Source organism: Copidosoma floridanum, unplaced genomic scaffold (genome assembly GCF_036245765.1).
Source record: "Copidosoma floridanum isolate Cflo_tuat_1 unplaced genomic scaffold, Cflo_Japanese_pri ptg000014l, whole genome shotgun sequence".
NCBI classification, from domain to species: domain Eukaryota; kingdom Metazoa; phylum Arthropoda; class Insecta; order Hymenoptera; family Encyrtidae; genus Copidosoma; species Copidosoma floridanum.
Genome location: NW_028321891.1, coordinates 521,250 through 548,831, shown reverse-complemented (window position 1 = coordinate 548,831; position 27,582 = coordinate 521,250). Strand labels below are relative to the sequence as shown.

Genomic DNA, 27,582 nt, shown 5'->3' with positions numbered 1-27,582 from the left:
AAGTCCCACCGAGCTTTACTGTACATGCATTATGTATACGGCTTACCAGCGGCAAATACCCGTGGACGGAATTTGCGTGCGTCTCATATACAATAACAGCGGGCACTCAGGTAACTTGAGTGCATGGGAAAAATTTGCGCATTCGTTTTTGAAATGTTATTTAACAATGTTCGGGAGTTTGTCGAGAGAAAATTTGACCCGAATTCGCTTAAAATAATTTTTTTTTTTTTTTTTTCATTTTGGGTCATTTTAAGCGAAAAAAGGTTTTTTCCAAGACATAAATAACTGAATGCTAGTAACATTTTTAAAGCTAAAATTTCTATACATTATTTGAACATTCCTTATTTATTCCGTTATTTTAGTAACGGGGTCCAATAATGTTTCCTTCCAGAGCGGGGATTTGTGTCACAATCTGTTAAATAATGACATCCCGTGTATTGTATATTGGGTTGTTGTTGTTTGAATATTTGTTAACCCTACAACTCGCGTGTGGAGGGGAATGCACCAACTTTGAACAATGGCACGCGGTATACTTGAAACCACACGCACCATCGCGATCGCGCATAGTATGGAGGCATCCGAGCCGAGTTCGACAGAGGAATGACCAGATAGAGGCATCCGTGGGATCGCAGGGCCCGAGGGCCAACCTATGCTCGGAATTTCAGCGAATCGATGCCCGCGAACGTGTTTTCATCCACCGTTTAATTTTAGGCCCCCACAATGGCTATTATTGCGCTGCGTGAAAGGATGATGTAAAACACGCTCGAGGGCGTTTAATAATATCATATGGGTAATCAAAAATAGTTGGCTCTCGCGAGCAAACAACGCGAGAGGGATGATGGGTGCGTATTATAATGCGCCAGTGTGTCAGGCTGTCACGTGTTCTGGCTCCGGCCCGCGCGAAGCTTCTTAATAAGTTTGAGATAGGCGAGGTGGCTCGATGCCAAAAAGCCCGACGATTTAGCCGGAAAACGCGCTCCGGACCTGTACCCACCACCACCTGCTTCTGCCCTCCTTTCCTCGTTCCGCTCAATCGCGCTAACGTATTCAAAACGGTGTCGAAATAATGCTCTCTATTTTTCTCGACAGATCACGAATTTTTGTTTGCACCATCAGAGAAAACACATAATTTCGTACCCACACCATTAAAAGTAGTTCTCTGCGCTGTCCCTCTCTATACATACCTGAGCGAATGCATTAGACTCGTGATTAAAAATAGCGGTAATAGTTTTCCAGCCGCAATAATTACTTTGGAGTGCCTCTCCCTGCATCTTCGTATGCACACCCGTGAGTTGTCGGCGATCGATATCGGAGTCGCGGGCTATCACGGGTAAGTACGTGAAACGCGGATGGTTTCCGTGCGCTGCGGCGGCTCCAATAATCTTTTTAGCCCAGTAGGCGAAATTCTCGAGCGTAATAATGTAGAAATGGGATTCCCAAGTTAGAAAGGGAAGAAGCTGAGCGCGTACTGTCTTTTTGTTCTTCTCTCTTTTATTTCGCCTCATCTATTCTCACGGGGGGGCTGTCTCTCTCGATTGAGCGGATTCGGTCCGAATGAGAAAAAGGGGGAGCAGAAGAGGCTTTTTTTTCCCCATTCATTGAAAAGTTACCGCGAGGGTTGAACACCGGCCGAGTTATAATATCGGTCACCACAATAATCCCATTCTCGCGCCGTCTCAACGCTTTTGGGTACTTCCATCTGCCGCTACGCTATACACACCAGGGATATGCGTAACAGCTTTACCCTGGTTTGCTCGAACACGCGTGGACGATTGTCTTGACAGGAGGAGAAAGTTTCATTATTACATCCAAGCACAAAAGTGACAACATACGGCATTGCATTAGAATCGTCGACAATTAATGCGCCTACAGATCGAGAGTGAGCTTGCACTCCCTCGAGATACGAAGATCCAGGTCACGGCGTCTCGGAGTATCGTCGGGGGCCTTATACATCAACACATATAGATAGCCACTGTAAGTATCTATACTCACTTAATAACCGGAATGAAAAATTTATCAAGTTTCTGCTGTAGTTTAGGTATCCGTACTCTTATATACATGACTCGGATACAGTTAAACATGCACAAGATTATTAAGTACGTATTAATAAATGAACGATGTAAGCCTTATTGTGCGAATCTAATCGTCTAATACAACTTTTCAATTGTAGAAATACCTATGTGCGTGTGGAAAAAAAAGTGGTCAGTCGTAACTGCATCGTTAAAGGTACTCTCGGAAAGCTCCGCCACCGTTTCCTCGGTTGTCCTTTCCCTCGCAGTTCCCTTAGGCCAGCCGTGGAAATATACCACGTTCCTACGAGGAACAAGAAAAAGTCGTTACCGTACACAACACATCGAGCAAAAAACCACATATCATTGTAATAACTACCGAGAAATATAATTGAATGTCACCTTTCTTTCGCCAAATTAAATAATAAATCGCAGCAGAGAGACTGTACGGGGTATAGGTGCTGACTCAAACCAGCACGTCCCCGAGTCAATTATAGCAACCGTAACGAGATTTTTTCCTCAAACGCTCCATGGAATGAAATGGATTTTCGTCGGTTCCCCGGAAAAGGACCGTGAAAAGGGTCCGCGGAGGGAGGGCGGTATTCGCTTCCTCACCGAAAGAAAGGAGCGCCTATACTCCACCCGAGGGACTTCCGGGACGCACCAGTCGGAGGAGTGAGAAGGCGTCCCGGGGGACCGCGTCATTGTCGCCATCATCGTCGCTCCGCAGCGTCGGGAGCAACACCTGGGCGCCACCAGATTTCTTCCTTCCGGCGAGAGATACCAGCGCGGAACCGGTACCAGCCGAATGGGACCTGCACAACACTTTCAACGCTTTGACGAGCGTAATTATTTGTTTTTTGTTTCTCTTTTCGTTTCACGGAATGTTGTTTCAGGAGGGAGGGAGGGAGGTAGGGGGAACGAATGCCGGAAATTTATCGACTCCGGCGGGAGCAGCCGAAAAGGGAGGGGAGGCAGGACGTGCCTCGAGTTAAATTGTTCGTGCTGTCGGTTGTATATATATATATATACTATACTTGTACCCGCACCAGAAGAATTCGGAAGTACAGGAGCAACGCGCGCTGCTCATCGCTTGCATCGGCGCGATAAATACCTCGTTTGGATTATCATTATCATCGTTATTGTTATCATTGCATGGCACTCTGGTTATCCGGCAAGATCATTGTTGTTGGGTTCACTGCTTTTATTATTAATTATTAATAGGTGCGCTGCTGCCGGTTCTTCGACAATACATATCATACACGCGAGCAATAGGAGAAGGGTACGTAGACACCCTCTTAACGTGTACTGTTGTTTTCATTTGCTTCAGCTATCGAAGAAGATTTTGTTGTTTGTTCGCGAGACCAGCAAAACGAAATGGAGCGAATAAAAAAAAAAAAAAAAAAAAAAAAAATGGACAATTTTCCTCGGGAAAATAATAAACGTGACACGCGCAAATCGAATTGACTTTGCACGTTACAGGAGCGCACCAATGGTTGCGATCGATTTGTAACTGATCGGAGTCGGCAGATAGTGTAAAAGTAGAACTAACGAACGAACGAACGAGAAAGGCGGAGGAACAAAAAACAAAAAAAAACAAAAAAACCCCTGCTCAGGTTTTATCGGAAGTCGAGTGAGTATCGTAAGTATCAGCTCGAGAGGGAATATCCATCCGATATCAAAAGCATTCCGATACCTGGGGGGGGGGAGGGGTCTCGTTACGTGAAATTCGAGGCTCGCTCCTTTTGATCTGTGGCCTTTCGCGGGATACTTTTACTCGTACACCCGGCTTCCTCTTCCTTCCACTTTTCCGCTTATACGTTGCGTTATCTCGGTTGGAGTGAAAATCATTAAAACTAGCAATACAACTATGGAATCATCTTTCGTTGAATGAAATTTCTTTGCCCGCACAGCATCGGGACGGCGCGATAAAATATGTCAGGGAGGGAAGGAATGACCGACAGCGAGGAGGTTTCCTCCGAAACATTTTGGAGCCGAGCGAGCATTACCTACTCTTGACAAATATTGGGCACCCGACAGCAATGTCCCGTCGGGTTCGGGCATCGATGAATAAATGGAGTATTGGGTAATACGTACAAGTGGCATCGACTGGCCAAGGTCGCACGCGCCGACATCGATCGCTTCAAGGGCACGTCGAGTGCCAAGGCACCGCCCGCTCGCTCTGTCTACACGTAGGTATTATATTTATATGATGTACACGTACCTACACCAAACTCTGTTCTTTGCTCCACCACCTTTCGTTTCGGCGACTCTCAAGGTATATGTTTATACGAGCGGGCTTTCGCAACGCGATATCCTACAATCGGTGTCATTGTATATTTGGGCTCATTCAGCACTGCTTCGAGGGATACTTCATACATACACTATTAACGTGATGTATACGAAGCGACATTATTATATTTATATAGGCACCTCCACCGTGGTGATGATGCGCCGAGCTGCACGTGTGCACATTGCGGTTAATATTCAAATCGAGGCAGAAACTTTGGAGGTTTATGCACACACGCGGGGGTTACGGGGGCAAGTTTGACGATGCATGATGCTGCCTGATGATGATGAGTTAAGTTGATCTAGGGGCAGGAGGATGCCTACACGTGTAGATTTATAAACAAATACGAGCGAGTCGTTGCTTTTGCTGTACGTAATATATACAAGATTTCTATGCAAGTATATTCCGAGAGAACAGAATATGCTATACCGGCCCATAATATTATTTGTGAATTTGTTACAAAGAGCCGCGGCGATAGCCATTATAATAACATTGTGTATACGCAGAGAGGAGGCATCGTCAATCGCGATATACCATTCATTTGTGCTCCCTCCAAAGTGGGGCGCGCACCTTTACCCAACTCTCAGCTCCGATTACATTGTCATTTCTGTGCTGAGCTGTCACATAGATATTCGTAAGTGTAACACGTCGATTTTTTTTTTTTTTTTGTTTCCAAGTTACTCGGGAGCAAAAGTAGGTCGAATCGTCCCTGCGATGATGTTGCGTCGGACGCACTTTGGGCACCACCTGCTCGTAACTTTGGTGCCGAGTCAGTTTCCTTCCTTCCTTCGGGGCGCCGGACTGGACGATGTAAAGTCCATTACCTGCGCCACGACAAAAGTCCGGGGTGGGGATGCACCTACACGTCTCGAGAAAATTTCGACTTTCGTTGTACTCTTTCGGGGGGGCTTGAGAGACAACTCGAGATAACTTTGGGGCGTACGTGGTGTAACAGTTGCGTGGCGGAAAGTTTTTGGAAGCTCCAACTTATCCGCGCATCTGCCTCGCAACGCGTACAGGCCTCGAGTACTCCAGGGATATCCAGCTACCACGGCTGGGCTCCGCGGGATTTTACTTTTCACCATCAGCCAAGAGATGCGCGATGAATATTAATCGATCTCGGTCACCTCGGCGAGCCCGCCCAGTTGGTACGTGTTGTAGGTACTTTATTCCCTCGAAATCGGAGTACAGCGAGATCAATAATAGCCCAAAAGCCTGGCCGATGGTTAAATTTAAACCAAAGAGGCCGACTCGGGGTAAATCGGTCATTAACGACTCATTTGCGCGAGGGCCGCTTCTATTTGCAATCGCGGATGGAATATTACGTGTAACCCACTCACCGCTTGCCACACTATGCCCATACCGGCTGATGTAATTTTATCCCGACTTATTAGGATTATTCGACCAAGCGCATCTGTTTCGTCGAACTTGCATTTGGTTTCTCTCTGTCTCCCGGAGAAGTAGTTGTCGGTGGTGCTGGGCTCTTCGCGGTCTCGCAACTTGATGCCCGCTGATGCGGTAGGTAGTAGTACGAGCCGATACAAGTCGGACGACGTCGAGGAGGAGTCGGCCAACTCAAAGAGCGACCTTTCAATTTTGTCTATAGCACGCACGAGTCTGGATGTATATAGGCGGGCTATGCAAGCTCGGCGGCACTTCACTCGAGAGAAGGAGAGACGGTCGAGGTGTGTACAACTTGTCCCATCCGCTCGAGTCCCGGTTTGATGTTTGACACGCCGGCTGGCGCGAGGAACCGACCGGTTCCGCTCGAGGCAACGTTTTCGCCATTCCTGTCGGTCTACGTGTGCTGATTTGGCCATTCGATTTGTCGCTGCGAGACTCTTTTCACGACAGCTTGCAAAGGACACCCAATTTTTACCAAGCGAATATAAATGTAATATAACGCTCTGGGAAATACAAATCACACCTTCGGACATAATAGGCGTGGAGGCCGATCGATGCGACTGATTGATAAATATTTGGACTATGGGGGAGGGGGGTGCAAGAAAATTTCACGGGCGTTTCGATCCGAGTGATAAAAAAGCGTGGGAGCGAGACGAAAAGAAATAAAAAGAAACGTATAGTATCCTAGCTCAACTAGAGGAGGTCGTTGGACGGGAACCGTACAAGAGAGATCGTCCGCCGATTGAACGGAGGCACGCGTCAACACATCGCCGTGCAGGTCGTGTCCGCCAGACGTGACGACCAGCTTTTTTTTCATTTTTTTTCTTCATCATTCATCCTCAATTGCATTATTCATACGCGTCCTTGCTGGTAAATGATTTTCTAAGCCATACTCCGTAGGTATACGTAAACTCGACCTGACAATGAAAAGTCCAAAATGCATTCAACAAAATATATTTTCAGGCACGTAGAGCTGCAGACAATTAGAGTTAGTTTCTTCCATCAGCCCGTGCGAGCGTGGCACACGTTTGGCAAGCGATGCATGTCTCCCTTCAGTTATTTTCAACTTTTGACTTGGTTGAAAAATATTTTAGGCTCCGTAGCCGCGTTTCATCGTTTGTCTGTGCACCAGTAGGTACATAGGTACACATATATGTGCAGTCGCGAAATAACAACGAGAGTCACACAGGTTGCTGGAGTCCATCAACGGCCATTGCCGATGGCGTGCGCACCACTGACAACTGCAACGAAGCGCCGTTCTCGACAGGCAGGTGTCCGTCGATCAAATATAACCCACTCCCCGCATATAATGTGCACACACGCGCGCGTAAGGAGAGAGCGGGCTTTTATTCCCTCCCGCGGCGTAGCGCATTAGCTTCGAGGAAGGCTGTCGCGCCTATCCGTTTTTACTCGTGTGCATCTAGAGCGCTAGTATTTTCGGCTCCGCGCTACAGCCACTACCCCGCCAGGCCGACTTATCAGTGCCAGCCCGACGCAACTCGAAAGCCGATTTTCTCCCCCGGCCCGCTAAGCCCCTCGTACCTCTACCTATGCTCTATGTGGGTTATGCACACTGACGCACAGGCAAATCGAGTGCAGGGTAATGCTCCAAAGTTTGCAGCTGCACGGCCGTACAGGCTTCGACACTATGGACTTTTACTGTCTCCAAGGGTGAGAATTTTTTTTTGCGATGGGTACATTGTAGTCGATGATCATAGTTTTGACACCATTGTGTGGTGGCGCAACCGCCCGTATTGACCGACGAGTCCGTCCGTCAACTCATTGGCACGAGGACCCGATTGAGCCATTAGATCGGGCATCATCTCCACCTGTCACTACCTAATTAGCCAATATTTGAACTGTATGGGCAAGCCCTTGACCGATAGATGCTCCACTGCTGCTATCTATGTCAGCACCCATATATTTTCGTACAAATCGTTTACTCGAGCATTTGGCTCCAGCTGATTAAATATTGCCGGGATTTCATACCCCGAGTCATACTCTAAACTATAATGCTTTTGGTAACAAATTTTTACATTATTTAATCATACAAAATGTACGGACCCTGCAAAGTGTCTCTTGTATACCTATTCATTGTAGCGCGCAAGTGGGAAAAAGTTTTAATTCGACAGGGGCCGCGCGGAGGAGCAACAATATTTGCCAAATGCGAAAAGTTTTGTTAGATGAGTTTCTGGTATAGCAAGTGTGTATAAACGTGTGCTTGAGAATAAATTGTCAGAGGTGTGACCTAAATGCATCGAGAAGCAGCAGCAACAAAACAGAGGCCGCCGATCGATTACTGCCCGTATACGGCAGTGATCGCTTCGTTTATGACTTTTATTCGATTAGGGAACGACTCGTCGGCCTCGCATCCCCGCGTGCACATCACGTAATGTGTACAAATTAGCGGGGTAAGTAGCAGAAGAAGTATTTATTTTATATATTTCGCTCGTACCTCAACTTTTCGCTGATTCGCGTCTAAAATATTGAAAAAGGCTTTTTTTTATCCATCCAAAGAATCGAAGAAAAGAAAGAAAAACTTACGCAATATAGAGACATGTTTTGAGTGTAGTGATCCGTTGAAGCTATATGTAACTCACCTGCAACAAAAGAGAAAAACAAAACATTTAATTATTTGTCATCGGATTAATATAGCGCTATTAATAGGATATATATACATACATGCATACCACACAATTACTCAAAACAAAAATATTTATACCCGCTTCCATTGTAATTTAGCAATGACAATAAAATTAAAAAAAGAGGAGGAAGAGGAATGGTCCAGTATTAGCATGGACATTAGAAAACCTGTAGTGCAAATTTGGGCTGTCTCGGCTCCTCTTCCTAAACCATATTCTAATCCTATATCTCGCCCGCCGACCGCAAGCGAGGGAGATCGCGCCGCTGCAAATAGTAATCCCGAGCGGTGCGGGATAAGCGCTTCTGACGCCCCATTCTCGACCACCTTTTTTTTTTTGGGGGGGGGGGGTTTCCCCTCCAAACTAGAGAGGAGAGTGACTTTTATATATACCTGCGCAACGACGCGCGTGAGACAGTTTGAAAAGTTTCCAATTTGTACAAATATTATTTTTCACGCAGCGATGCATGGGGAGGGCGTAGGTGACTTTTTAAACGAAATTTGAGTGTGAATTTGCTGCCTTGCTCGCGAGCTGGAAACACACATAACAACAATAATATATACGATATAACCTGCTCTGTTTTCTTTTACATTTATATTTTATATTTTATATATATATATATATATATATATATATATATATATATATATGACTGGCACAAGCAGTGGGAGCAATTTAATTTTTCACAAGCTCCGACTCTAGTTTCTCCCTCTTGAGTAAAAATAATAAATGTACACCTATACGAGGAGTTGTTATATGTATATATATTGTACCGACCGACTGCCGCGATGGATGTGCAAAAATGACGCACGAGACAAGTGGGCAGCCGGACGGGCGCACCATGTCACGCACTTGTGGAAAAATAAGCATCAGGAGTGAGCGGGGCGACGGCCCATGCAGAGTGAGATGACAGTTGTCTATTTTTACTGGATACCGAGTTTCTGGGTGATGCCGTCTCTCGATGAGACGTGCTTTTTCTCTCTCGCTCGGGGAAATATCGTTACGTTATTTGTCGCACACGTGCCACGATTTCACAAAACGGCACTTTACACATTTTTCAATGGTGATGGGTGCATAGGTACATCTCAACGCGGGAACAATGTAATTTCTTCGGTTCACTTTGTTTACAATCATACTCCCGAGCATAATTTATTGTACATACTTTGTATGCGTAGGTACATTTTAAAAACTTTCAGAGCGTTGTGCATATGCTGAAATTTTTTATTTTTTATTTTCACCCATAACTGCAGCAATGAAGTAAAAAATATTCCAGCGCCAAATACTTTTAGCAAAAAATGTAAGCGTATACTCAAGGGTACGTAAGTCGGGTGCGCGGTATAGCCGGTTCGTTCGAAAATTGTGCTATTTAATTTTCCCCGACAGCTGCGCAGATATACGCCGGGGAAGGAGCGGAGAGGACGAGCGAAGCAGGTACAGCTGGCACGTTGACGACCCGAGAGCTAATTGTTTTTTGGACGCGCAGGTACGAGCACAGCCCGAAATGTACACATGCAATTAAAATTATACATTTTCTTTTGGCGCAACCACGGGACATCATTTTTTACCCAACTTACAGTTGAGGGAGGGTTATTGGGGTCTATTCTACCCGAAGACGTCAATGCTGGATGCCTGACACGAAAAAAACGCCATTACGTGAAAGTAAAAGTTTCCCAACGCTGTTTGGTTAAACGAATAAGTATAGGGTACACGCGACACGCTGTTCCATCGGATGGGCAGTTGTCCATTAGTGCAGCATAGCGAGAGCTAAACCATTGCCTTGAGCCTTCTGCTCCCATCACGGCGACACGGCCGGAAGATACACTATGTACACTCGTCAGAGCAGCTCCCGAGTGGTAAACATCCGCGTCGGAAATAACCCCGCGCTGCTGGAAAAACAGAGCCCAAGGTGCCTATACATAGTTTTATTATGTAAAATAGAGAGACCGAGAGAGTGCGCCAGACTATATATGTATACGAAGGGAAAAACGAAGCTCAGCGCGACGGGAAAGGGAAAAAGTGCCGGCGACCACCGGTGCGTCTGTTACGCAATTGTCTCTGTATATAGACATTTTATTACGTATAGGTGCTACGTGGGGTGCTCTTTGCGTGGATAATTGAGCGACCAGAATAGCCGAAAGTCCCTCCTCCTCCTCGGCTCTTTTCGGGTGCCCCCCGCTACAGCGCTCAGCGAGGGAGGTCCGTTTGTTGTGGTTAGAGCGCGACTGCGGGCGCGATATGATTAAACGCCGTGCGCCTCCTGCATCTATACATATACATACATACGTCTCTCGATGCGGCCGGCCCGAGGGCGATTAACGGATGGGTTGTTGCGGGTAGCGCCCGCTTGAGGAATTTTACGGCTCCGGGAGTAATTTTCTGATTTATTCGCAGTTAAAACCGCACGGGCCCTCGATTTATCTCTCATTTGCCGCGCGATAAATTTAAATACCCGCGCTAAAAATCTCGTACTCTTTTGTCGTCCGTCTGCTGCGACGGCCGCGATCGGAACAAAGGCTGCCTGCACGCGTAACCGGTTAAAATCGGTAAATAAATTATGGCCTTCGGTAGGCATCAAACAATTTTCCTTCTTCGTTTGCCGTGTATTTGTGTATACAAGTGCAGTTACATCAAACTCGCGCCACTGCACGACGCAGCTCGAGGAATGAGCACCTTAATTGGATTACTACTCTAGAGTGTCGTATGCATAATGGCACCTTCTACACCTACCCGGGCCCAGTATTATTATAATTATTACCATTATACCTCCAGAAGACGGCTTACTTGCTCACCTAATAGCGTTTCGTAATTTTCTCGACGCTTCGTTATACATGCCCCAATTTTGACGAAGAGGAGGGCGTCCGGGGAAAACTCGAGTACCTCGTTTTTCTGCAACAACTTGCATCTCCATTATATCAATTAACTTCGTGGCCCACGCCAGCGCTTCAACTGACGCAACGTCACACAATATACTTATCGCGCCGTTGTTTTATTCTTCCGCGTCAAGTATATATATATCATCCATGCACGAGTATAAAATTGTACATTGGAATTTGCAATATCTACACCTCCAACGAGAATGCCAGGGATATAACATATATATATTTATTCATCGTAAGATCCGCGTAAAGCTCTCTTTCTCTCTATTATGTTCAGTGGATATAGGGACGACACATCGGTTTTATCGTTGCTATTATTAGTCCTGGCGTTGCTCCCTGATTTACTCGATCAGTGGCCAAAATTGCCATTAGCGATGTAACTCGAGTCGCTTCTTGACAGGCCGTTTCCTTATTGTTGTTTCATCAATTTGGCTGTGTTGTGACTCTGCCTGCCTACCTACTTACAAAAAAGCTATGGATTTCAAATAGTGTATCGCTCTCGCAGCATCAACCCAGTTAGAGGTAAATATAATAAAAAAAAAAAAAAGGTATAAATCAACCAAATAATCAGATCTATGTACAAGATGTGGCTACACATGTAAATGTACCACGGTGCGTATATACACCTATACTATACACGAGCGATATGTATCGGGGCCCGGCGTCCAAGCGACGATGATATTATCCTCCAAGTCGCCGGTGGTTATCATACATGTCGGGGGCCATTGTACGCGAGATTATTGTTCCGAGGCGCAAGTGCGCGCGTTGGCAATACAATGACGGCAGAGATGGCTCCTGACGGTAGGCCCCATTTACCGTGCACCACCTCTCCCTCTCTCTCTCACTACAGGAGTGCAGACTATAGAGAGAGAGAGAGCTCTGCCCGTGATTGCGTGCACACCATCTATCATCACCACCACCACTACAAGTTCGACGGGCAGTGCTCGGCACCGAGCAAGTAGGTTCATCCGATTACGGTCGGACGGTAGGTACGCCGTTTTAACAACTGGCCCAATCCCTACGATGTGACTCGCACTGGCTCTGCGTCGGCTGAGATCCTCCGCTCTTGCAAGTAGACTTGATGCACACCCAACCGTTGACCCCTTTAGTACATTCTACTACTGCACGCACATCTTCCGCTTATGAGTCCCCTATACTCATGTATACTTAATTACTTACTGAGAAAAAAAAAAACAACAACAACCTTTCATAACTCTGTGAATTGTGACGCGTAACATTAAAAAGGAAGGGAGGGACACATTGGGTACAACACAATACGGTTGCACAGTGACTCGCGGTGAGCGGTGCTCTACAATTTTCGTGAAAGCCGTGTAAGAGTATAATATAATGGACACAACAGCAACGACTCAGCTGACGTTGCGCCACCTATGCACGCATTAACCGTGTAATGCACGTTTTTAATACCACGTGTATATATTATATACGCAGTTGAGCCGAGCGTTTACGTTGCGGCAATATCGCGGGGTGCAGGCACGCAACTCTACAATATTTATTATGGACTGGCTTGGAATGATTATACAGCTATACAACTAGCGAAGCGGAGCCGATCGGCGAGTACTTCAACACACCCCCCACGTGGAAAAGTGCATGTATTGGCATCGAATGTGCACGTGTGTAGGTTTGCGGGGAGGGTGAGCAACTTCCTCGGAGGAGTCGCCGATAATTGCCCGATTGATTGACGGGGATATGTGCGTCCTCTTGCACGATTAGCCCCCCCCCCCACCCTTGAGTGCCGTTCGACAGAATCAGCAATATCCGTAGCCCGACATCCCGGATTGTTTCGGCCTTGGAGATTTCGGGACGATGATCGAGGGAAATTTCATTTGCCGACTCGTGATTGGCAATTTCTACCTCCTGCCGCTGACGATGCGCGATTGTACGGCGGCGCGAAAACATTGCAATCGGAGGGTGCTAATGGGGTTATTGGACCTAAGTGTGTTCATACAGGGGCCCAAAAAACGTTACGTGCCGAGTGCTCTCAATGATTGGTCCAAGTGCTGGATTAACAGTGACACTCTGTCGTGATTATTTTTTGGAAACTTATTACTGCCATCATAAGGATACGATTGGAACGAGCAAAAACAGGGGTGATTACTCATCGCGGGAGCAATCAAAATGCTGGGGCGCTAAAACGAAAATCCGAATTGCTGAGCGCGCACAGCGCAATAACTCACTCTCGGAAGGTCAGTCGACGCTTTGTTTGCCTCCATACGTGATTCGAAAAATACGTAGGCTCTCCAAAATGAAAACAATTTCGTGCAGCAGACCAAGTGAGGGAGGCGGGGGGGGAGATAGGGCACGTACGCGGTATTTACTTGCACGTGGGTTTTGTGTTAAAAAATAAAAAAGTAATGAAAAAAAAAGAACGAAACGTCCGAGCTCTTTGTTCGCATCGGCTGTTACGCAATCGCGACTTCGGAAAGCGTCGAAACGCGTCATTCGTCGTGAGTTTTTCGAGCGATGGACATGAAAGACAAACTGCGGTCAAGTTACCAAACATTCTTGGGAAAAAAAAAAAAAAAAACCCAATAAATAGACGTACCGGCACGCATGAATAAATCATGGCTCGAGTATCCTAATGGTCGGTTTGTTTACGGGCACGTTACTCTTTGCGGCATCACCCACAGTTGCGTAAATTGACATGATGAACAAGTTTCGAATCGTCAAAGAAAATTTCAGATCTGGGTCATTGGAAAAAAAAAAGGAAAATTTTTGCTCCGAGTTTTTGTAACGAGGGATGATGTCAAAAATGAAAGAGGTGTGCCGCAGTTTTCCAGAGAACTCTGCTCAGCACAGCAAAACCTATCCAACAACTTATTATCACGGCGTCCAACGAAAATATAAAATAGAATAATGGGAGGGCGAAGCGGGCGCGAAAAAGTTTCTCTCCACGTGGCAGACAAGGTAAAAAAAGGCACACCCACGTGCACAATAGAGAATTGCGGTCCAGAGCTGCCGGTGCGGCTGAATAAAAAAATCAATGCATCACCGCAAAGTGTGCGCGGAACTAATGTCATCATCAACCTGTGGAACACGTCGAGGGGAATGCACCTACTCCCTCGTCATCTCTCTTTTCTCGTGGGCAAATCTCATGAATAATTCCATCCACCCGCGCTACGCGTACTACTACCATACGCCTTATATATATATACGGTGTACCATCCGTGTAATGCACGTACGTTATACGCACGTAACGCAAGGTAATGCGGCTGATCGAAAAATTTTGAACTTGTTACGATGCACATCGCTCCGTCTGGGCGCATCCATCAAACAGCAATGAAAATGCCTGTAGGTCATAATATACTTGTTACGAAAGAACGTAAGTAGAGAGTAAAGCGCAAGTCCATTGCACCATTAGAGGTGTACCTTAACGATCCCGGCTGACTTGGCTTTTCGTGCTATCCGAGGGGGTGCGAGCGAGGAAACAAAGGGCTAATCGCCGATCGAATGTAGGACTGTGCAGGAGTAAGGGAAAAAAAAAAAAAAAAAAAAAACGAAATTATGCGGCCGTACGATACGAAGGTATAGGCGGGCGTGTTTATGCGACGGCTATCGCATGCATGGCCGCCAGCCAAAAATAAGCCACACGCCCGTATAACGGCTGCTACGGAAACAAGCAGGACCCGCTGTAATCTGACGCGCTGCCACTAAACGAAGGCGAGATCCATCGTAAATCTTTGGCGAGTTTTTTTTTTTTTTTTTCACCCCCCACCTCAGCCTCCTCCGACAGACAAAAGAAATGGATGCAACCGCGAGTACGATACGACTGCAGCGAGCGCTGTGATGTACGGTCTCCTATACCCTGTAATACATGTATTATAATATGTAGGCATGTTCTCCCGGGCATTTATCTAATATCGCAGATAGGGATCCCCTTTGTTCCCATCACGTTTTACTACCGCTGGGGGTGATATTTCGTTTCACTCCAAGAGGTCGTACCCCGCAAGAGACAGGAGCTCTAAAAACACGTAGTTGCTCGTAGCTGTTACAGAGCACGGACACGACGTAAGGATGGTATATTACGTGTATAATATACATCGTAGACTATTGCGCTCGGCCCGATCACGAGCTCCGAAGGGGAAAGATATGCTCGTGTTCTCCTCTGCACTCGAGTTGTTGAAAAAAGATTGGGCGACGGCCGCAGCTGAAAGATTCAGCACGAGGGGGGCGAAAGGGGGGCAACGCGATTAAACTCGATTAAAAGTCGGTGTCCGGCGTGCAATATGCAGGTACATTGTAACGGGGTCGCCGCGAACTTTGGAGCGAGAGACATTACCCGCGCAAAAGAGGACCTCGCTTGCATTATATATACGTGCGATGGGGTGGCGTGATTCCTACGGGGGAGCCAATCCGGCATGCATTTTGCGCGACTCGGAAGGTAATCAGGTTGGCCGCTCCACGCCACGCTGATGCGGGGATTGAGTGGAATTTAAAATTTCATGCTCCGGGGGTGTACCCAATTTAACGGGTCGCCGGACGAGAGAGAGTATTGTTGTTCGATGTCGCACGTGCAGGGAGGACACGCGGGGGGCAAGGGGTTGTATGCATGAAAAGCTGCGCTCCTCCTCCAGCACTTTGCTCGCTGGGACCGATGCATACGCGCATCACCGGGCGACAACGCGGCTTTGAAATTTCGGGAATCGAAGCGCAGCTTTTCCACCCGTGTATACCTTTAGGGCCGGAAGGGGGAGATCGAGGGAATTCGTTCGGAGTGCACTTTGGGTGCGACGCGCGGTACAGGTGCCGGGAGGTGCTTTCCCGCAACAGCCGCCCCCGGATGGAAAAATTTGCAGTCAAAGTGAATCGAAGCCAAAGATCTGCAGGTACCTATGCGCGCTTGGCCCAACACTTATTTACACCCACTACGCGACGTGCTCACCTCGCAAGTCTTTCATACCACCGCGATCTCTCGGAAACTTGGTTTTATCTAAGTAGCAACAACAACAACGTACATCAGGTATAGGTACATCCATTGTCAGTCACCCTCACTATACTACCATCGAATACCCGTGATTTTTTTTTTTTTTTTAGACTTCGTGTAAAGTTACGCGGGTGTGTATATAGGGGTGAGCACGATACTCCTCGTATTGGACATAATTTCTGCGAGTAACTTCCGATGTGGGTGCGTCGAGCAATTAACCTCTACGCTATATATACATACGTATATTATGTAGTGACAAAGGGAGCATGTTCGCGTGAAAACTGTGTCTCCTCTGGCCCCCGAGTTTGGCTGGTTCATGGAAAAAAATTCTTTATTTTTCTCCGCTCGAGCCATCACGGTCAATTAGAGGACTTTCCGGCGCTGGTGGTGCACTGAATTTTAAGCGCTCTGCGGTATACCTACATACTGGCTGCTACACCTATAGCTCGAAGAGCCGAGGAAAAGAGAAAACGAGAGATGGAGAATTTGCTCTCTCTCTCTCTCTCTCTCTCTCGTTCGCTACAGCTGCTCACCGCAACTATTCCTCTAGCACGCAACAAGTATACGTTAACGCGTATACGAGCGGTTCTACGAAAAAAAAATAATAAACGAAATTAATATTAACTTTTTTTATTTATCTCATTTTTTGTTCGTAGGTAGGTGCTACCGAGTGATGTTATGTTCTGAAACATCGTGGTCATAGGGGTAAAAAAAAAACTTGTAGATAGTATTTGGATAAGTTGAAAATCGGAAATCGAATAAAGCTTTAATTGACGAAAAGGGTATTGTTTGGGTTCAAATTTTAGTGAAAAAAGTGAATAATTACACTTTTAGTCAATTTTAGTTTGTAAGGTATACAGTAACAATAATGTTGAGATCAATTTTTTTCCTTTGGATATTTTTTTATTCAACACAACAAGTCTTTCTTCAAATATTTTCTTTATAATCAAATAGTGGTATTGAAAAAAAAATTTTCAAATCATATACGTACAAAATCTCCATTTCGATTATTTTTCCAGACCATGTATCGGGACGATAGTTTTGAGGGGATTGGCCATATACGCCGGTCCGCCGAGAGTGAATTTAACTCGACCGGCGGACCGTAAATTGCTTTCGACTTTCGAGCATCAAAAAGTCATCGCAAACTTTTTACTCTGGCATTTTTTTTTTTTTTTTTTTTTTTTTTCTATGCCGATTTGTCCCCTTTTTCCCACCGTTCCTCTGTGTGCCCCCCTCCCTCTCTTTTATTTCTATACCCACTCTTTCGCCGGGCACAGGTGATTCCTTAAAGTTTCCCGATAACGCGTTTAGCTCGAAATTTTTTTTTTCTTCTCATTTTCCTTGTAGGTATACCTACGAAAGTATAATGCAGGTTACAAAGTGACTCTGTACTTTCCACCAGCTGCACGGGACACGGCTGTACTTATATTATACGATCGCGAATAAAGAAAGGTACGCATAATCTATCAAGCCGGCGCAACTTTGGGCTCTGCGACATGACGGCCGAGGCACTATCGATCGGATATATCTACTTGGGTACACACAGATTTTGAACAGTAAGTGCAAATAATCGGGAAATTAAAAAAAAAAAAAAAAAAAAAAAACCTTACTCGGATCGTGAGACAGAAATTGTTTCCAAGCACCTGGTGTGGATTTACTTTTTGTTGTAAAAGGTTCTCATTTTCTTTTGGCGCCACACAAGGGGCGCCCCGGTAAAAAAAAAATATGATAAAAAAAAGGATATTACGACGGGATTAGGGTCAACACCTACACCGCAGAGGAGTCTGTAAAAAGCATTGAATTATTATACGAGTGATGTAAGAAAAAGTTGGTAAAGAAGGAAAAAAAGGGTATCACGAGTGAAAAAAAAAATAATAACCATCGAAACAGCCGCCAATAATAACTGTTGAGAGGAAATATGCGACGATGTATACTTATAATTCAAGAATAATATCTAATTTTGTGAAACACATTACGTTGAAATATATATTATCCCCGTAAAGTCCCGGATTTCGCTGAATGAAACGATTTTTTTTAAACGGTAAAAAAAGCTCTATGCACAGCCTCAAGGCATTTCTAATCCTCTTACGCCGTACATCATAGTCCGGAGGGCACAATTGCCAAGATAAAAAAGAAGAAAAGAATTATAACAGACAGAGAAAAGAGCCGTTCAGCGTGGGCTGGAAAGAAAAAAAAAAAGGGGGAAAAAAACAGCCGCTCCCGATCTCTCGACGCATTTCACAAGATTGTATCGATCGCGTTGTTACACATACGAAGCACCTACTCCGCGGAGGGGCCAGGCCGGATCACCTACTCCATATTTATTATCATCAACTGGCCATTGCGAATGGGAATAACGCCGGGGGGCCAGTAGCCGTGCTCGAAAGAAAAAAAAAAAAAAAAAAAGGCCACGCACACGAGATTCACACAATTTGGTGTTGCAAAACTCGTGTACATAGCCGTGGAGGGAGGCGAGGGAGACCGCCGAAAGCGTTTGTCCGAAAGCGACGAACGAGCTTTTCCTCCCCGCAAATGCCGGTACCTACACGCGCACAAAGAGCGTCTCGTGTGTTATCGATAACTCGTCGAGTCGCGCTACACACCCGACTCGACTGACCGCTATTATTGAAGTTTAGCTCGTTAGTGGCCGGGGGCTGATGGTCGGCTAAGCCCTTCGAGTCGCGTGTGACGCCAATACCCACCCCATGCAAGCTCGCGCGCTCGACTTGAGACGCGTCGAGCGTGAATACGTGGTAAATGTCTCATCGCTTTGCTTCTCTTTCACGCTGTACAGCGCAAAGGCATAACGTAGGTAATTGACATTTTGCGCTGCCGATTTCTCAAATTGCAAGCGACTTTTGACTCATCATTGTTACTTTTCCAATAAATTATCAATGTATGTACACCTCGCGCCAAGTAGGTATCGATGTATTGACATTTGACAGAGAAGAGAGAGAGAGAGAGAGAGAGTCAGGTCAAACAGACTGAATTCCGTGGGTCTTAAAATAAATAGCGCCCGTACATCTCGTGTCACGGCGCGTCGCTCTCCGATATTGGATCGCAATTACGTAATTTTATTTGCACGGGGAATACCTAAATACATCTTAACCCAAGTATAGCAGCAAACAGCACATACCCAGCTCGATGAAATCAAAGGCAAACGCGGATAAAAGAAAAATTTTACGCCATCGCGGCTTGCGTGCGGCTTTCCATACGTGATACGCGTAGCGATCGTTGTTAAATCAATCGTATCTCCAGAATATCAACTCATCGGAAACATATAGGTATAGCTTTGAGCTGGCAAGGCGTAAGGATGATTGTTGTAAATATGAGGAAAATGGGTACCTTGCGAGGCTCGGGCGCATAGATCCCGGGTAGGGGTGCGAGCAGGTGGAGCGCGGGGTTCGGGATGCCGGAGGCCGGGTGAGCCGGGGGCAACGAGAGCGGCACCAGCTTCAGGCCCCACGGCAGGTACCACGGAGTCGTGTGGTGCATCCTGACTCTCTCACTGGTTTCTCGTCCTCGGGTCCTCCTCTTCCTTTTTGCCTGCTTCGTACAGGTGGATGTACAACCGATCGACAGAGAGGTGGCACTTTGACACTCGGGCGCGATACGTTTGCGTGATTCCGCGTTGCTGATCACAGCGAGAAATCACCACTAAATAAGCGACAGCCAAAGAACGGACGTCGGGGCGAGATGCCCTTCATCTCAGGGGCACGACGGGCCGAGACGCTGATGGGCGATGTCGACGGTCGTCATGGCTGTCGCTGCGATTTTTCCAAGCAAGTACCGGCTGGAGTCTTTACTTGCGGCAAAATATGACGAAAAATGACGAGCTGGGACAAGTGAACGAGCGAGTACGGCTAATGAGCGTACGGTATGTCCTGTCGCGGCGAACGCGTCGCGTAGACTGACTCTCGGCGAGCGAGGTGAGGGCGTAAGTGCGGCGGGGAAAGAGAGAGAGAGGGAGCTTGATCGAGCGCCGCGCGCGCGAGCACATGGACTCTCCCCCTCACCTACCACCCCCTTCTCTTGCTCTTTACGTCTTCGTATCTTATCATGTGTACATGTCCTGTACCTATATACATATATATATATATATCTCGTATCACCACCACCCATCTAATAATAATGATATAATAATGCTCGAAATTTTATGCGTTCGTGAGTTCACGGCTCGCAGCCTCGTATTGTATATCCATCACGTATGCATTTGTACGTTCTACATCTGTATAAACAGTATACGTATGTATTGGTTATTCGCACGAGAGCACGTGCACGGAATGAGAGACAGATCGCTGGATCTTTCTATTTTTCTTCTCTATATAAGTACCGCTATTTTTTCGCGCAAGCTGCAAGTGTATGAGGTGCGCATACCAAAGATCAAGTTGGGACAAATGACGAAAAAAAAAAAAAAACTCGTTGCCCATACTTACTCCGGGAGACGGAAGCCACATGTGCGCGTTGCTGATACCTTGATGCCTGCTCGTTTTCTTTTTACGTCAATAGAGTTGTACGTCACTTTACTTTGGTCTTTTGCAAAAAATTAATTAAAATTTTTCCTTTTTTTTATTATTATTTCATAGGGAGATCGAAAGCTTTCCAATGGCAAGTTGCAATCTACCCATACTTTGCGATTGTAGAAAAGAACGAGGTAAACGAGCGCACGCGAGTTTCAATTTTTAATTATTTTTCGTACCAAAGTCCTCGTGTCTCTTTTGCCCGCCGACTTTTACAAGCAGCTGGCGCGTTTTCTCCGGCCTGTGCAGCCTTTGATGCCGCTGCAGAAGCTCTTTGGACAGGAGAGACAAAGTGACATATTAATTTTTTGCGCAATAAGTAACCCACATTGCGTGCGCAAAGAGCGTGCTGTATAACTTTTTTTTTTTTTTTTTTTTTTTTTTTTTGTGATACATCGCGCTCGCGTTTTTAGCGCTGCTCTTTACAACGCTGATCTTGTAAATATACATTTCGAGTTATATCAAAGTTTGGCTTAGCTGAATAACTTTACTTTTCCGTGATTTCATGGGTATTGGGAATTTATTTGAATATATATTTTTACACATATAGTATGCAAAGCTCGACTTCTTCATCTGCGTACGTTTTTTTTGCAAAAGATACGAGCAAGTTTTATATTATCTCGAGTAAAACTTTGAAAAACAGTCTATACAATGCAAACAATGATTTTCACTCTGCTGCGTAAAAGTAAAAATTACCATTAAAATAAGATTTACGGGTAAGTATATATACGGCGCGGGAGGAAAAATACGACTCGAGCATGCAAAATGAGCAGCAGAAGCGAGCGAATAAAGCGTGCGTATCGACGTCGCGTAGTGCCATTGTCACCTTTGTTGACGACGATATAAGTACTGTATTGTCGGCACGTCCCGATCATCTTCGACGCTTCCAAAGCTCTTCGGAATTTCATTGATATATTATGTAATTTTCTTTACGTTAACCCTTTTACATCAAAGGGGGGTTTTTGAGAAAAAAAAATAATAATAATAATAATGTGTGTTAGTCGGTTTGACAACAATTTTAAAAGCTAAAGTTAGTTTCCTCGAGGTCGCAGTATATATTTGGACTCGTTGGCTATGATAATCGTCGTTTTTAACGGAGTGTTAGATATGCGGAGTTTTTTATCTGTAAAATTTTTTCCTGCCGGAATCGTGAAAAAGTGTCCGTGTAAGCTTGCTCGTTCCCAACAAAACCTGTGAAACTCGAGATGTACGCAAATCGCTGCAAGTTGATCAAGAAAATGAGTAAACATTTTGATTCCAGTACATGGAATTCGCGATAGCGTATTATGTTGCAAGTAAAGTTGAAATTCACCAATTTGGTATTGCTTACGCGACCGCGTACGAGTAACTCGGAGCTTAAAAAAAAATATACGCTGAGCACTGTACTGCACCGACAGTTAGCGTCGTACAAATATTAGCCAGAAAGTAGGGCTGACCATAGACAGCTCGCCAGAGGGGGATGATAAGCGAGTTGGGCTTTTATATATAAGTATATGTATATACCATTTTCTCGGGCAGTTTGGGAGGAAATGCAGCGGCTGCTTTTCCGCAAATTAACCATCACCGCGGAGCACCTACTTTGCATCCATCCTCCCATCACCAGGTGTGTTCACGCGGAATGAGCAGCCCCTCCCCCCTAAAACTGCAGTGCGCCCTGCATCCATCCACTTATAAATACGTTGAATCGCCGAAAAACTCGTATTGGCGAGCCCCTCTGAATTTTCGAAAAAGTACGTGGGCACTGCTGCTACCACGCCCCCATAAATCAAAGACTTTACGCGGTGGGAGCCCTCCTTGTTTCATTGGAAAAATGTTTATTCTTCTCCATCATAAATATCTTGTTGATGATTACGTGTTTGAAAATTACAAATAACGTTTCGGACGAGCGCGCGTTGGGACTGGAAATTTAACAGATTGGGTATACGCCCACAAATACATATCCACGATTTTAATGAAGGTTTGCGTCGCCTCGCCGAGACAAAAATCATACTTGTATAAATTCATACCCAAATAAGCCGGACACACTTGTTTGACAGTAGCACTATCCGCCGAATGAATACTATTGAGTAAATATTGACAAATTTTCAAACTGTAATCAAATTTTATTGGCTGCGCGCATGTTTAAAATCATATACATTGCATTAGATGTAAATAATTGAAGAATGGAGTTTGTTGGAGCAAAAACATAAAAAAAGAAATCGTCATGGATTTAGGATAATTTACGAAGGGGAGATCGGAAATATGACGTTCGTACATTGCGAGTATGTTATTCGTTGATGAGAATGCACGTTATAATGATAATAATAATGAGTATAGGAGGGGGGGTATAACTGTTTGCCGGATGAGCGCCGTTTGGGAGGATTAGCGAATCGATCCAAGCCAACGGAACGAGCTAAATGTATGCAACCCAGTCGCCCGTCGGTTGCAGTCAAAGCACCGTTTTGTACGTATAATACCTAAAATAACCCAACGTAGATATATGATATACCTAATGAAAGTGACACGCTTTTGATCCTCGAAAGACTGAGAGGATGATATAATTTTTGTGTAAATTTACATATTGCAAGAGATATGTATGTATAACGACTGAAAATGAGGTTGAATGTATTATTCTCGAACCTGTACACACAGAAGAGTTTCACGCTGCAGGAGAGGCTACACTCGTAATCGCGTACCTGTACATAGTAACGAGCGTCGTCTACGGGAGGTTCAGACCGAGATTAAAAATAAAAAGAACAAGCAGCGTCAGAGTCTGTGACTATACCGCAGCTGTACCTGTCTAGCTCACCGTTCCTTTGTCTTGGGCACGAGAGTCGAGCATCAGTCGGAGCTCCCCTATATTACATATAACCCGTATACAACCCCGCAGGAAATAAAAAAATACATGTCCCTCCGTGCGTCTGAACAGCACAATCAGTGATGGTGTACGTAGAGAGCTTGCACGCGTATACATAATAACAATAATAATAATAATAAACATGAGGGCACATGTATACACGTATCGTCAGGGTAAACGGCAGAGCTTGAGAGATCACCGCGCTCCTATGCTGATGTTATTCCGGTGTGACGTTAAATAAAATCAACCCTGCTCCGTGCATAATTATTCGCTACTGCAGAAAATGAGAGGGGGGGGGCGGGGCACGAGGTAAGAATAATGTTTACGCTCGCGCGGGGATGACACACGCGTTTAGCTCCGTTACCATCCATAGTAACCATGCAGACATATTATATATTATGACGGGGCATGGTATAGCGTTATATATACCACCCCTGCAACTTCTGTACCTCATTCGTACAGATTCGCAAATGTTCTCCCAAAGGGTTTTTGTACAAAGTGTAACACGCTGGTCGGGGAGGCGAATCAAAGTGCCCATTGCACCGATTGTGGCGGAACAACCGCACCCATGGGACTTTAATTCTTCAAAGAATTAACTAGACCGCAAAGGGCTGGCTCTCCCGTATGGCCGCGAAGAAAAGAAAAAAAGATCATCAGCTGCTGTAAAAAGGCAAATTAATGAGAGCGTATAGTATATTATTCAAGTTCTCGCGAGAGATGAAGAAAAGAGAAAAAAGCCTCGTGCAGCAGAGCGTGAAAACTACGTGGGGATGAAAAGAAAAAGAGGGAGCGAGAAGTCGAGGATTTCGGAGGATGGAAGAGAAGCTAAAAGGACGGAAAAAAGGGAGGGGGGGGGGTTAAGGAATTTTCACGGCAAGTGGCACTCAGCTGTGGCGCCCTTTATTCTTTACCATACGAGCCAAGTGGAAAAACGAAAAACGTGGTTACAAGCTGCAGTGTAAGTAACGGGGTGAAGGGAGGGGTTGCAACGCGCCCCCCCTGTATTTTTTCATCGCAGTCACTCGACTTTTACTTTCGGCCGTAGTCCTTCCTTGGGGGGCCTCCGCAATCGAGTACAGGTCACACGCGTTACGTCTCCTCCATTTATCACACAGAACGAGGCTGGAAGGAGCGTCTCTCTTGGTACCGCTGTATTTATAACGTATATATACATAGCCATAGGCGGAGAAAGGAGAGCGGAGATAAGGGTCACAACGGAGTTGGGCAAAAGTAAGAGATACAGACTACGATTGAGAAACGTACGGAGAAGCCATCAGAGAGGGAAGAGCAAATAAGGCACGGCGTCGGGGGCTCGCGATCGATAACCATATACCTTTCCCTTACTCATGTGTTTTAACGATAATGGTCCACCCCCTTACATATGCCCGCAGCCATCCACCCGTGCCCTCCTCTCCCTTTACTGTTATGTTCTGATTTAAATGGTTACGTATATACAGTATGGAGGTTTATTTTTGACCGGCGAAAAGAAAAAAAAAAATCGTGCACGCTCGGATGGAAACGGACGGGTATGGGCTAACGAAAAGACGAGCAGGTATAGGCGTACTTGCTTTTCCGTAGCACTTTACTGAACCCTTTTTTTTTCTCTTCCTCCCTCGATAACCTTCTCAAGTTACAACTTTGGTGAGGCCGATGGTATAACGAAGCGCGTTATGCATTACACTGCTCGCGGGTCCGTCGCTGAACGGGTATATGAAAGAAATTTCCTTTAAACTCGCAAATGTATTATCTATATATATATAGGGGACAAAGACGCAACAAGGGAGCCACGGAGTAATGGGCCAAGTGCCGCGGAAATATGCAAACGAGGGGCAGTAAAAAGTCTCTCGAATGAATAACCGAGCGCGTGCGTGCATATATACATGCATACGGTGGCGCGGCGACGATAACGGGCGGCAGGGGCCCGGATAAGATAGCGGGTGTAATAATAGGTAGTTTGCTATCGTCGCGGAAAAATGGAAAATATGATGATTTACGCGAGAGCGCGCTTTTTGCATCAGGTGTGCACCATACCTCCTGCTCATGTAGGTAGGAATAATATACATATACATGCATGCATGTGCACTTTACGCTCGAATCGCTCGATCGCGCGCGGAGAACTTTCCAAGTATAGGTATACGTAATATGTTGTATAGGCAACGAGTGTTAAAGTGCAGCTTCCATCTCTATATACATAGGAACCAATGTACCGAAAAGCATCGGGGTTTATTGAAGAAAAGACAATAAGTACGTAACTATTAGTTACAATAAATATAGGTGGTGACTTGTGAGGCATATAGCGCGTGTCTCTCTCCGCAGTCTTTTGACCATACGATCGAGGCCTTGTGTACTCGGGTACCTATATCTTGCCACCTTTCCTTTTTTCCTTTTGATTTTTGCAAGTAGGTACACACGTAGTTACGCACAAAAGGCGCGTGCTGCCCCACTCCCGGTATCCAGAGACCGGTTGTTCGACTTCGGGACCTTGCGGTTGCGCAACTATTGGGCAATACAACAACAACGGCTTGCTTTTTTTTTAAACTACAGCTACGTACACAAAAACAACTGATTACACTGTAAATCCAAAAGTGTTATTTTAATACACCAAACCTTTAATTGTGAATCAAAATCGTACCTGTGCGATGCACGACATCCATCTTAGGATAAATATCTCCTAGGAAGCTTTCACTATAAATTTCTTTCACGTCGATCCCGAAAAAGCAGTTATTATAGTTAAAATCCTTTCGACAGCATCAAATGGCCAAATGAGCAAAAGATGTATACCCTAACTTATTAGCTTAGATTTACAGAAAAGAGAAGGAGAGAAAGAGAAAGGACGGGGGAGTGGTAAATTAACGGATCGATTGAAAAGACACAACTGCGTGGGTTTATTTGGCGATAAGCTTTGTACCTATAATAATCGGGCAGCGAAAAGGAAATATATGTGTAGCTGTACGTCACGGCAGTAAGTTCAAACACGAGTAGTCACTGGGGGCCGAGGAGAGGACCGCAAAAACGGGGGAATCGAGCGTGGCCGATCTCGTACCTACATAACTTTTGAGGGTCCCAGCCGATAGTATCTCGCACCTTATACCGATACGGGCACGCGCGAGCGCCTGCACCTGTCGACCCTATACGTCAGTCGTCCCGGCCGGTCTGACATTTTCACGTCCAAACAGCAGCGCATGCCAGACAGACAGACAGTGGTAATTTGCAGTCGGACAAGAGCACGCGAGCCGATGCTTTCTTAGCTCGCGACCAATCCCGATCGCAGCGTCTCTTCCCCCAGGAGTTATCGCGGATCCGCGGGCCACCCCTCGTCCATCATCGGCTAGGCTCTACTTTTGCCTCTGACCAGAGAGGGGTGCACGATCACGTATACATATATATATATATGTATAGGTAGCATTTTGGTCCATTGGTATTTTGATAGGTAATAATAATAACTTGCGGTGTACTTGTAACTAGTGCCCATCGCAATGCCGGGTCGTGGATAGCTGTCACGTCGGTCGTTGCGCTCGAGGGATTTCAATTTCAATTTTGGCAAGTGCAGATCTGATGCTCGTGTATTAGTGTGGCAGCAAAGGAGGAACCGCAGGAGGGGGAGGAAAAAAGTAAGATGGACCGAGAGGAATGAGACGGTGATGTATAGCGTGTGCGCGTGTATACGTCTCGGCTCGAGCCAAGCTGCTATACAGACGATGATAATGTACTGTGCGGACTAATAGGGCCGCGGATGCGATGCCGCTCGGACGTTTTTGTACGTATGTCGGCAAAAACGTGACGCGTCCGCTTCGGCGAGCGCTAACAAAACGTGGCTGCCACGCGAAAAATCGTCCATACGGGCAACTGAGAAATGTCTTGGCCGCAACTAGCCCGAGTCGACTGCACCATCTTTTCTCTCTTTCTCTGTTACAGCACATAAATGTACTAATGTAGGTAACCGCGAGTTTTACCGGACCGACACAAACGTAGTGGTTACGGTACACCAAGTAATAATGATAATGGTAACAATCACTGCCACCCTCTGTATTAACCTACTTCTCCGTCCGAGCCTGCCATTTTA

At 45.8% G+C, this 27,582-nt stretch overlaps 1 protein-coding gene across 3 annotated transcripts in view; it reads right to left on the bottom strand.

Annotated features, from left to right (window-relative positions):
• Nucleotides 1-27,582, bottom strand: part of LOC106646116 (pseudouridylate synthase RPUSD2) — a 193,333-nt gene that overhangs the window by 67,583 nt on the left and 98,168 nt on the right. Inside the window, exon 1 of one of the 3 annotated variants that reach the window (XM_014362151.2) lies at nt 19,509-19,676. The exons of the other annotated variants lie outside the window; for them this stretch is intronic. Within the exon in view, the coding sequence (XP_014217637.2) occupies nt 19,509-19,658 (150 nt within the window). The 5' untranslated portion in view covers nt 19,659-19,676. Of the gene's footprint in view, nt 1-19,508; nt 19,677-27,582 lie in introns of those variants that run through there. 3 annotated transcript variants of the gene reach the window in all.